Consider the following 12,220-nt stretch of genomic DNA (forward strand, 5'->3'; position numbering starts at 1 on the left):
AGTTTCCCTTGAAGACTTGCCGGTATCAGATATCACCGGGTGTTATCTTCTTTTTTTTTTTTTTTTTTTTTTAGCCATAAATGATTAACTGACCACACAGAACGTGCAGAGGAGGGGATGGTCCCTTCTTGACTGTCAATTTTATAAATAAACATACCCCTATGATGACTGGCATGTGACTTCCTGTGTCTGACTGTGAGCCTTTGTGGTCACATGATGCATTGACATCATCACAGAAAACAAGCACATGGAAAAGCACTGCATAGAGGTCCACCCTGTGTCACACACTTTGGTATGGTGCAATCAGTACAAGTGTGAGATTAAACAGGAAGACGCAACATTAATTATTAATCACACAGTAAACAGATTGATGTGTTTTTGAAGCCACATTTAGAACTAATGGAGCTAGTTGAAACTAGTTTTTTTTTTGGTTTGTTTTGTTTAAAAAAATCTGAGGGTCTCTAGAAAATTTAAAGTTATAATTAAACTTAGGAACCAGAAACATGAAAAACCTACTGTGCCTACTTATTTTTTGTGTGTGTCTTGGAAATGTTGAAACAGGCAGGCTGAAAAGAAAAACCACACAGTCACATCAGGTCACAACGGCTTCAATGAACAGATGTGATCACAATAAATCACAACCAGACCCAAAGATGCTTGCTGTTGTTCCACATTAATCAATCATTTTCACTTTGGTTTCTACTTTTGAGAACAATGTTGTTATTGTGTTATTATGTAGAACCAGTTTTGTTTATGATTAGTTCTTTTCTGTTTTAATGACACACTGACCTTGCCTTCAGGCGTACCGCATTATAGTTGCCACAGAAATCCATAATATTTGCAGGATGCAAAGGTAAAGATGCCCTTTCTCCACTAAGGTCTTTACTACTAACTATGCATTGACAATGGTTATTTATTCATTAGTGACTAACACTTTTGGTTTGAATTAGTATTGATTGAACATGACTAAATATGAAAAAGGAAAGTGCATTTAATTGACAAAAAGGTTTGTACTTTGAACCATGCATGTCATGACTGTTATGGAGAAATACTTGTTTGATGCCACAGTTAGGATTACAGTGAGAAACTGACTATTTCCATGTTATCTTCAATCAATATTTTATTGTTTTTCAGTCATTAAGGAAATATATGAAACATTCCACGAGTTACGCCCTCATTCTGGGTGCATACTCCATCTGATTTACATCACTGCATCTGAAACTGCATCACGCTTGCGGTTCCCTGCTCAGCATATGTGGGCTGCTGCAGCTGCTATCAGAGCATAAGGTGGCAGAACTGAAGTCACTCTTGTTTTCCCAAATGCTTAGTTTAATGGCTTTTGTTGTATCCAGTCTGAATAAGCATAAATCAGTCTGAACACAGAGAAATGATTCAGCTACCTCTTTCCAGCTGCCTGTCTGAACCCCCCTTTCCTCTCCCCCACCCAATCCTAGCCACCACCCTTTGCAGCTGCAGTAGTTTGACTCCAACAGGCTGATTGAGTCATGCCGGCCATCCTGGCAACCCCCTTTACAAGTTAGAACTCACTTCAGTACCGTTCCACCCTCATGAAGCGTCGTCTGCCCAGATTATGTTACTGCTATCAGGATCAGTGTCCTGGACACTGAAGAGCTGGAAAGTACTTTCCTGTTGCTTATCAGTAAGAATTTTACACAATCAAGCACATTAGACAAAACAGAAGTTACTTCTAATTGACATGAGCTTCAAACAACACAGAGCTAAAAAAAAACTCAATGTAATAATATCTTATCATTACAAACCAATAAACTAATAAAGCAGTAATTTATCTTACAAAAAATATCTTGGACAGGGTGGAGTATATTTGCAGGCGTGTTTAAAGATTCAGCCTTTTCATTATGTGAAAAAATGTTTTCAAAAGCTTAAAGTATTGTTTAAAGTATTTGCAAGTCATAGCACGAGAAAGAAAATCTGTATAGCCACATTATAAAGAAAAGCTTCAAATTATTTGCATAAATAATGCAAATTATAACCTGAGAACACCATGAATGAACACCAACGCACCGCTGATGTGACTCATCCAAATCTGTAAATATCGATGACTAAAACCGAAAGAAAGAGCATATACATTGTAGGAGTTATGAAACAAACAAGCTATATTGGTTTCAAGATGTTGCAATGATGCACAAAGAAAAGCAGATGCCAAGAAAAATAAATATATAAATTTTCTGTTAAAATCTTTATTTCAGTTTGGTGTCTGCAAGAAGAAACCAATTTTTTTATGGTATACAAAATATGTGGAAAAAAAGCCTCAAAACTTTATAATATAAGCACCACAGAAAGTTCAGTACATAGAGATGACAACTTGAAGGAAAAATGTGTTCTTTGCTTACACATTGACAGGGTTTGGTGACATACTGTGACCCAACACTTTTCTGTGACACTCTGTTGGGTTTTCCTTTCATTTGTCACCTGTCTGAATGACTGAAAGAAGAACACATGCTAAGGCACACACTAAAAAAGGCACAAGCCTCTGCCCTTTCGAGTTCAGTCCCATAAGTGGCAATAAAACCTTCCATCTTGATTTGACTGACCAGAGTCATCAAATCAGCTCCATCATCATTACACTAAACTTTCTGCCACTGCTGAGGGGAGGGTGAGCCGATCTGAAGACCAGAGAAGAAGACCTGATAGCGGTGCTTCCACATGATGAAGGCCCCAACGGCACAGACAAGGGCTTGGAACAGGTTCAGCAAGATCTGGAGCAGGAAGTAGAATGAAAGCGTCCCAGTGATGGCTTCACAGTCACTGACCCCCTCATAGGTGAAGGTGCGGGCTATTGGGTCATTTTGATCCAGACTGCACACGCAGTCATCGCCCACCTTCTCACAGATGAAGCTGCTGGTCTGTGAGTGGTGGTGTCCAGCAAACGCCACAACCAGCACTGAAAGGACCAGGCCAGTGGTGCACATGATGAAGTACAGGAGCTGCAGAGGGCAGAGTGCTACTGTTAGAATTCCACTCTGAAAACTTTGATAAGGACACCATTTGTCATCTTCATTTCAGTACTTCTTCTTTTCTTTTCTTTTTCTTTTTTTTTTAATAATCTGGCTCCTACGTGAGTCTGTTGTCTCACGATTACCCCAGAGTGCCAAAACTATGGCTTAAAAACAGACATGCTGGCTCAGTGCCTGTAGCAAATTCAATTCAAAGAGATTATCCACAATACTGTAGCAAGGTCTGATCATCAGAATGGGAGCCCACCTGCTAGCACAGGGGAGACACTACACATGTTGCACTGCCATTCAGGTACGCCCACTTCCCATCTGCACAGGATATGTCCTGTTTAGTTTACTGGGTAGAAGAGATTGTCTAAAAATACATGAGTAAAGTGTGACAGAGGCTTTGCGTTGTTTAAACAGTTGCACAATCTCAACAACACTAAACCTTCATTTTAATCCATCTGTTATATAACAGGAGTCCTCATTTACCGGTGTAGTTTGGCTGCAGCTACATGCTGCTTATGGAAATATGCAAGTGATGAGTGGCGCTTGGTTTACAATGGTATTTATGTTAATTTTTTAAATATGAAGTATTTCTAGTTTGGCTTCACAGAGATAAACATAAAACTGGTGAATCAGCATGAGCAGTGTGTGCTTCACTAAGTGGCGATGATCTGAAACTCCAGAGCAGGTAGAAACTTAACAGGAGTCATTATAGTTGTCCTGAAATGCTTTAGTTGAGCATGCTTGTGGAATCCCTAAGGGCTTTTACAGAATAAATGCAGATCTTCCATGGAGACAGGATCACCATCTGACAATGTGGTAGCATTTAACATCAGAAATGTCTCCATTTAAAGCACAATTTCTGCGCATTCAACCAGTGCCAAGAGCAAGTGAAATAAATAACTGAACTGTCTGTAAAGCCATAAATTCTTAAGCAGGAATGAAAAGTCTGTAACCATGAGTTCATTGAGCTGTTTGGATATATGACATTAATAAATTAAGAAACATTTGTTTTGAGGGCTAAAAAGAGCTGCTCTGACATGCATATAATTAGAGGATTTTATGAGTGCTTTATCTCTTATACAAACGTTCTTTTGAAGAGAAATTCAGAGAAAGGACGTGTAGGTATTGCAGTGCAATATTTGGTTCTAATGGAACTAAATGAACCAGACTGATGTATCTCATAAAAAATAAATCTACTTAACTAAAGTAACTCATTATAAGAGCATTTTATATAGCTACAGTCTGCTTTATAAGCTTTGCTGATGATAATTTAAATTAGGATAATCTTTGTCATTTCAGCAGTGAAGACATAATTTAGGAATTAGCAGCTCTTCTCTATGCATAATCTATGCATAATACTACTGAAGTGCTCAGAAACATATTCAAATCTTATTGTAAGTACCTGTTTTGTACAGTAGAGTCATACAAAAAGCAGGAAAAGGTGATAGTACTTTTTTGGAAATCCCTTGAAATTAGGGCTACATGTTTTTTTTTTTTTTGGCTAATTAAGCTGCACAATCAAGTTGCATTAATGAAAACACTCCCTGCAGGGTTCTTTTAAACAGGAATAGCAGTTATATTCTTTTCTCAAGATGGCACTGATAGCCTGCATGAAAGGCTAAAACAGTGTTGTCTGCACAGGTCTGCAAAATAAATCCATCGGATCAGGCGTTTTTCTGAAACAGAGCTTCTCCAAACTTTGGTCACTTTCAAAGAAACTGTACACTGAATCTGGTTTGAATCATAATGTCTTTGTTTTCTATGGTAAATGTGTCAGATCATGTATAAACTCACCTTGACAATGAACTGCATAGATGTTCTCTCATCTGGTTGATAGGTGACACAGTACAGGATAAAACCCAGGATGGAAACTAAAAACAGCTGCAGCAAACCAAAAAATATGGGCATTATTTGATAACATTTAACCACATTAGGATAGCAAAGATACTAACAGAATGTTCATTTTACAGTGTTAGAAAGACTGCAGACAACCAGTGCATTTCAACCATTAGCACATTGCACCTTGTTGTCATTATTTCATTTGTATATTTTCTATTAAACACAGTATAGAAGCAAGAATCTTGTCCTAGAAATTCACGTGTCCCAAGACTTTCAGGGATGTTTCTTGATGTTGCATGATTCAGCAGTAAGCTGCCATCTGATTTCATTACTTTGCTTTTCCCTCTCTTTCTCTCTTGCTCACACACAGATTCGCACTCTATCTCCTCGCCGCAATTGGAGTCTTGTGACTAACGTGCAGCATCTTATTTGAATGTTTTTCCCAGGTTCTTAAGCACTTGAGATTCTCTGGAAAGTTCTTGATGACCTCAATGTTTTTCACTCGGCTGAATCTCGTGAGGATCTAACTCGGGATGCTGGTGTCCAGGGATGTTTTCGACAGCAGATGGCATCTGTGATTGGCTAGAAAAAGACCCAAATGGGAACAACATGTTTTGTGGCCTGAGCTCTTCTTCTAATCTATGATAATAAATGTGAATTTTGGAAGAAAGGTAATCACTTTCACAAGTGATGAAAGGCCCCCAACTTTGTACAACCTAATTTAAATTTATTGCACTTTAGTGGACAATTCAGCCATTTTAAGTGTGTTCAGTTTGATTGGAAACAAATATGTTTTATGTGTGTGTTTGGGAGAAGGTGGATATAATAATGAAAATGTATAAGCGAGTATGCACATAAGATATTGACAGGATTTCTGATGCTTTTAAGGTTGCATTTTGGGACTGAAGGGCTTCTCTCATCTGCCTTCGTGTTGAGATCAGAAGTTCAGGTGTTTGCATACAGGTGGAGGTTTATATTAATGTTAGTATATAAGTGATTATTTTGCCTACAAGGACAGTTTGGTGAGGGCTAGTGTTGACATGCAGGCTAGTAAACATGAAAAACACACAGCTACTGAGGGTCATGCAGAAATATCAGAAACTGGAGACTCATGTTCCATGCAAACAAGTGGCTGATGACAGAGCATAAGGACGGCGCTTACAATGATCCCAGCCCAGTGTGGCGTCTCCCTGGCCAAAAGTGAGGGGCTGATAGCCAACATAAGGAAGGCCACGGCTGTGACAGCCACCCCCAACAGCAGCTGAAACAGGGCGACAAGCAGAGGGAAACGACAGACTCTGCACTTATTGCTGTCCTCCAGTGATGGGCTGTCATCTCTCCTCTTCCTGCTCTCTTTCTTGTCTGAGGAACCTTTCCGTCCCTGTCCCATTTCTGCTACTGCCTTCACACTCTTCTCTCTGTTTGTCTTCACAACTTTTTGTTACAGTGTTTTGGGTGGATGACTCTGCTTGCTGTCTGCCTCTCACCCCTTCGGTTCCCCTTCCCGCCTGCTCTCACCAAGCCCAGCTGTTTGAAAACAGAGAAGGCTCTGAACTAATATGGAAAACATTTGGACTGGATTCCTACAGCAGCTCCAGTGCCACATATAGAGCAGGCAGCAAACTAAGGAGGAAAGGAAGAGGAGGGAAGGGAGGCAGCAAGAAGACACAAAGGGGGATTCCAACATACGACAGAGAGATGGTTTTCCAAGTTGTAATGCTGATAACTAGATGGGGAAAGTACAAAGGCAAATCAGCAGGTATGAGTTAATGAAAAACCAACAGAAGAGGTCACACTTCATTTGAGAGGAGTGACTGGATCACTCTTTGTCAGCACTGTTACACAAGAGAGCCATATGCTGCCAGCCAGAAAAAGTCACATGACTAACAGGAAGAAGTAATGTGATCTTAAAGCATGTGAGGGCATTACAAGGGATCAGATTGGAGTGTTTTTGAACACTTAGATGCTCACAAAAAGCAGCAGATGTAATTGAAAGTCTTATTAATTTTCTTTAAATTCCCAAATAAACTGGCTTATGTTGGGGGAAATTGGATAATCAAAGCCTCATTTTTAGCAGCAATTCCGTTAAAAAAAAGAAAAACACAAAAAAGTGTGAGAGCGTCGTCGATTGTTCAGATCATTAAGAAGCGCGACGCACGTGTCTGAGCATACAGCTGGGTCGGTGCCATGGTTACTGACAACGCAGCGTTGGAGGACTGATTTATGAGCAGGTTATCCTGTCCTACAGTAACATAACAGGCTGCATGAATACGCAGAAGAGCGCGCACTCTTCTGTATAAGAAAGAGGTCCCCCGCGTGTTAATGGCGTATAATGCATTTACTTCACGTGATGAAAGCTGGTTGTCAGTTTTCAGTCGAAAGACAGAACCTGTGAAGTATTGTCATGAAATGAGGTAAAAGCGGACCTGCGGGTTCAGTCCTGAGTGCAACAGTTCGCTGGTTTCTGTCACGCTTGTACTAATACAGTTATTACTCAGTAAAATACGCAGGAGCTGCAAAGTTTCGCCGAGACAATAACATATGCAAAACGCTTCTCTTGTCTCTACGCACGTGTGTTTTTCCGATATTTTTCTCTGCAATGTTGCGCGCGTGAATCACGTTTCAGCAGCGAGGTCAGAATGGTTTGGACTAGATCGGTATAGAAACGTTGGCGTTAGCTGCTATAGTACACACAAGGTCTAATTACTGGACTTTGTGCTGGTGCAGCCTACACGTGAGACGGAAGCTGTTCCCAACTGGAGGCGCGCGTGCGCCCTAACCACTGAGCGAACGGCTTTGCAAAGTGGCAGCTCAGGGTTCTATAGACATCATTCGCAAGCGCAGCTCCACTGGAGGACACGCTCTGTGCAGCATCTCCCTCTCAGCCGTCCGTGTGAGAGTCGTGGAATAACAAACATTCCTCAGAGAAGCTCAGAACCGGATCACCGGCAGCAGAGAAGTAATGGATGAAAGAATACCGCATTTACAGGACAGACAGTTCATGGAGCACGCAGATTTCCTAGGGTGAGTATCGCTTTTGGGAAAACTCTGTCAAACTATGTCTGATAAAACATGTCATGACAGCCTGATAAATAATCGTACACTTTCTTCTTTATTTTAGGGTGGATTATCCCCCGCTTTACATGTGCAAATCCAAACGAGGAATAAAACGAGAAGATGGTGGGAAGGTGCGCGCGTTTTTTCTTTTTATCTTATTATTATAAAAAACGTACATCTTGGTATTAAGTTTTGATTAAACAGCATTTCTGTTTCTGTTCTACTTACCGTAGACTAAAACGCAACTAATTTTAACTTCAGTGCTATATTTCTGTTTCACTAGCTTGAGTAATCGCGTGTATTTCTGTGCCAGCAGGACGCATACAAGTTACCACACCGGTTGATAGAGAAGAAGAGGAGAGACAGGATCAACGAATGTATTGGTCAGCTGAAAGATTTATTACCCGAACATCTGAAGTTGTCGGTGAGATCATCGTGTTAAAAAAGTTTTGATGTGCTAAAAAAATGTTTTAAATTGGGAACATTTCATAAACAACCAATTGAACCGAATTTATTTTTTGTTTTTTTGTTTTCTCAGACGCTCGGACATTTGGAGAAAGCTGTTGTCCTGGAGTTGACATTGAAACATTTAAACGCACTGACTGCTGTCACTGAGCAGCAGCACCAAAAGATTATTGCTTTGCAGAATGGTAAGATGAACATTTAGGTGGTTAACTTATAAATATTTGAATAAACTGTGCTTTTGGGCATTTTCCCATTGACTTTGTTCATATGGAATAAGCTATTTGAAGAAACTTTATAAGTCTAAAACTTGTGGCAGCAAAAATAAAAATGTGAGACATTCTTCGAACATGCAAGGAATGCGCTGTGGTGTGTCATGTGCATTTTAAGAATACTTGAGGAACTTGTTATCACAGATTATATTGCGCATACCTAAAAGAAATATGATCTGGTTATCTTTTCATGTTTAACAGGTGACCGGTCGATAAAATCTCCCATTCATACCGATCTGGATGCATTCCATTCCGGGTTCCAGGCTTGTGCCAAGGAGGTCCTGCAGTACCTGAGTCAGTTTGAGAACTGGACTGCTCGAGAGCAGAGGTGCGCGGAGCTGATCAACCACCTTCATAAGGTGTTGGCGCAGTTCCAGTCTGGTACGCCACAGCTACAGCACCCGTTACCCGCCGGGGACGCACAAGATGGTCAGAAATCTGACAGCCAAGCCAACTGTGTCCCGGTCATACAGAGGACCCAAGGAGGAGAACTTAACGAGAATGACACAGACACGGACAGTGGATACGGTGGTGAGGCTGAAAAGAGTGATGGCAAGGATAAAGAATGTGAGCGCAACAAGGCGCAGGGACCCAAGGCAGTTAAGATCAAACAAGAGTTTGGAGATGATCGAGCAGCTAAAAAACCAAAGATGAGCTGGCCTGGGAACGGGGGTGCGGACCCCACCAGGCCCGAGCTGGCGTTTATGAACTCTCTGATGGGAATAAGCAGTGTTGGACAGCAGACACCAGTTTGCATGCCTTTTTACTTCATCAACCCATCAGCCGCGGCGTCTTATATGCCCTTTTTCGATAAAAACAACATTGAAAAGTACATGTACCCAGCGGCAGCTGCCCTTGCGTCGCCTTTCCCATGGTTATATCCTGCACATGCGTCCGCAGCGGCGGCCGCAGCTGCCGCTGCTGCCGCTTTCCCCGGTTTGTCGCATTTGGGAGCCTCCACTCAGTCCAAGGACTCCCACCCTGCAGACAACGACGAGTCACCCGAAGCTGAAACATGCTCACCTGAGGAGTGCGAGGAAAGTCTTGCAAGTGACGACGGAGAGGGTGACGTAGGTGACATCCCGAGAGAACAAGAATAGTCCACAACAGCAGTTTACTGCGTGTCCCACGAGCTAAGAAGTCTGCGTACCTCTGCGTGCATTCTGAAAAGGAGTTTATGTGTTTCAATTTTTTAAATTAGGGTAGAATGTGGGGTATCACAGAAGAATTTCCCATGTACAGTATCTTGGCGATATCTTGGGGGCAGTTGTGACTGCGCGTGCCTTTTGCACTTATATGCTCGATTAAACAATCTGAATGACTATCGACAATGATTGACACTTCATAGCTGTGTTGTGCTGGAGTTAGTTGTTTTTTTATCCTGTTTGATAAAACATTTTGACATGGCAGCGTTGGTGCCAAAACTTTGAGTACCACAGCAGTGCGCAATATCCCAATCAGTGATTCTCTTTAGATGTGTGAAGTTGCAACTGACCTCTGCCTATGGCTAAAAACCTGGCACACTGGCTGTAAATATTACTTTGAAGGTAGTCTGATTCATCTATGTGTAAATGTGCACTAAATGGTCCTACAGAAATGCTCCTGGAAGTGTAAAGCTTCATTACCTCATTCTCAACTTTGCGTGGAGGACGGCGGTTGAAGCCGGTTGAGGGGGCACATAATTATCCAGTTAACTGAATGGTACCCACCTTCCAACATGCATATCATTTCTACCATGAAGAACAGATACAAAATCAGATATTTTAGACAGATATTCACACACATGAACTGAGTAAAGGGAGAGGTGTTGCACCTGAATTCCTTCAACTCTTCTTTGCAGAAGTTTGCTTTGCAAAAGACAAAAAGCACTGACATTAGACTGAAAAACTGGAGAATGAGTTGTCTTGACCACAGTGGTATGTCCCCTAGTTGAAGCATTTCTACACAGATATGCAGTGACCTCCCATACCTCCAGGAACAATTGTAGGATAGCACCTTATTGATCTTTGATATTGAATGTACCAGTATTTTCCCAGTTAAAGTTTCTATGTAGGATTATCTTTACTATTTGAGTAAGTTAAGTGCACTTTTTTCTCCTTTTATTCTCCTCCCAGCAGTCACCTTATCATTCTGAAAGTCAATCACTGTAGTTCTCTTTGAACCTCTCTATTGTGTTGAGATGTCTTTAGAAAATATTTAACTTTATTAAAAAAAAGATCAGAGTTGCTTTATGATAATCCCCTGCAGTAAAATGGCCATTTAGTAATTTTCCCAATTTTACAAAACACTTCTTTCTAGCTCTTTCATGATAAAACCTGCAAACTTATTCTACATCAGTCCATCATTATGTAAAACTGACTAAACTGGGAAAGAAACTGTGGTCATTGCCATGTTAAGAACTTTATCTTGGCCTCTTTTCTAACTAATTCCTGCAAGTGTAATGTTGCTCTGCTTTTTTAAAGTTTCACATGTGACTAAATAGACATCATATTCATTGTATTTTGCATACACGACAATGCTTTTGTAGTTGGTTTTGCTTAAGCTCTCTTATCAACTGTTGTAAAAAAGTGGCATGTATGTTTGTAAATAGTTTTTTGTGAATATACCATTAAGTATACATGTCTGTCAATGTTGTAGAGCTCTATGGATTTTTTAAAAAGATTTAACTGAGCAACTGTTGCACATTTCGTTAATGCTTTACACATATGCTGTTCTAAATTATTGCAGATGAGTTGTAAAATAAATATCAAAAAGGAAATTTTGCAGGGGTCTTCTTGTTCTGCATGTTTTCTTTATGTCATGTAGTCTCACAGGTGATCAAATGCAATACAGCTTCATGTATGTATGATTTTTTTTTCCAACAAACACCTGTAAGCAAACTTTAGGTCATGGGGGGAAAAGCATACAAATTATAAGACAATAAGTAATGTACATACATGACTAAAGGGTTCAGGTTACAGTATTGGAAAGACTATTTTTGAATAAACAATACTGTAAGTTGAGTGGATGGAGTGAAATGTAACAATCAGCTGACAGGTCACAGCAGAGGAATGTACAGTAAGCTGAGGCTTTAAACAAAAGTCATGTGATAAAAGGGCAATGAAGAGAGATTACAGTCAGTCTGTTCAGACTGATGAAAAACAAGGGGCCTTCTCCCAACTTGTCAAAAGCTTTAAGCAGGATCAAAACCAGTCTTTGTTGTTTCCATTAACTGGCCAACTGTAATTTCAGGTTAATCTGTTCAAGTAATTGCAACGCTCATTTGATCTAATTTCTCGTTTGTGATCTTCAGGACCTTTGGCAACATATGAGTCAGATTACAGCCAGCTTACTCATTTCAAGTGTGTATGTCACTTTTAGCTCTTATTAATGCTTTCATATTATGGTTTTGGTCAATACTGACCTGGACCAAAACTTTCCTCATAGTAAGACCAAATATTAAATTGCAGGTATATTTAAAATGTTTAGATAACCTGTTTCACATTATTAAATGCATGTTTTATCCTTGATAATGTGAATCTGGATAAGTGTATTTCTTAGGTTTTACATCAACTGTCTTTGGAGAAAAACGTTAACTATTACACAGTATCATGTCCTGTTTTA

General features: G+C 40.3%; 2 protein-coding genes across 2 annotated transcripts; one reads left to right on the forward strand and one right to left on the reverse strand.

Annotated features, from left to right (window-relative positions):
• Nucleotides 1-1,505: 1,505 nt before the first annotated feature.
• sspn (sarcospan (Kras oncogene-associated gene)) lies at nucleotides 1,506-6,899 on the reverse strand. The gene is made up of 3 exons (XM_041997513.1): nucleotides 5,989-6,899; nucleotides 4,782-4,868; nucleotides 1,506-2,966 (listed from the first exon to the last, which is right to left on the reverse strand). Exons 1-3 carry the CDS (start codon nucleotides 6,214-6,216, stop codon nucleotides 2,607-2,609), a joined length of 675 nt encoding a protein of 224 aa, XP_041853447.1. The 5' UTR covers nucleotides 6,217-6,899; the 3' UTR covers nucleotides 1,506-2,606.
• A 617-nt stretch (nucleotides 6,900-7,516) lies between these two features.
• Nucleotides 7,517-11,364, forward strand: bhlhe41 (basic helix-loop-helix family, member e41). The gene is made up of 5 exons (XM_041997512.1): nucleotides 7,517-7,850; nucleotides 7,948-8,014; nucleotides 8,200-8,307; nucleotides 8,422-8,533; nucleotides 8,819-11,364. The coding sequence occupies exons 1-5, from the start codon at nucleotides 7,789-7,791 to the stop codon at nucleotides 9,715-9,717; spliced, it is 1,248 nt and encodes a 415-aa protein (XP_041853446.1). The 5' UTR covers nucleotides 7,517-7,788; the 3' UTR covers nucleotides 9,718-11,364.
• Nucleotides 11,365-12,220: the final 856 nt, after the last annotated feature.

Source organism: Melanotaenia boesemani, chromosome 10 (assembly GCF_017639745.1).
Source record: "Melanotaenia boesemani isolate fMelBoe1 chromosome 10, fMelBoe1.pri, whole genome shotgun sequence".
NCBI classification, from domain to species: Eukaryota; Metazoa; Chordata; class Actinopteri; order Atheriniformes; family Melanotaeniidae; genus Melanotaenia; species Melanotaenia boesemani.

Coding starts and splice junctions, on each gene's coding strand:
- bhlhe41 (XM_041997512.1), top strand. CDS start 7,789: ATGGATGAAAGAATACCGCATTTACAGGACAGACAGTTCATGGAGCAC. Junction 7,851..7,947: donor GAGCACGCAGATTTCCTAGG/GTGAGTATCGCT, acceptor TCTTTATTTTAG/GGTGGATTATCCCCCGCTTT. Junction 8,308..8,421: donor CCGAACATCTGAAGTTGTCG/GTGAGATCATCG, acceptor TTGTTTTCTCAG/ACGCTCGGACATTTGGAGAA.
- sspn (XM_041997513.1), bottom strand. CDS start 6,216: ATGGGACAGGGACGGAAAGGTTCCTCAGACAAGAAAGAGAGCAGGAAG. Junction 4,869..5,988: donor CACACTGGGCTGGGATCATT/GTAAGCGCCGTC, acceptor GGTTTGCTGCAG/CTGTTTTTAGTTTCCATCCT. Junction 2,967..4,781: donor CTATGCAGTTCATTGTCAAG/GTGAGTTTATAC, acceptor TGCCCTCTGCAG/CTCCTGTACTTCATCATGTG.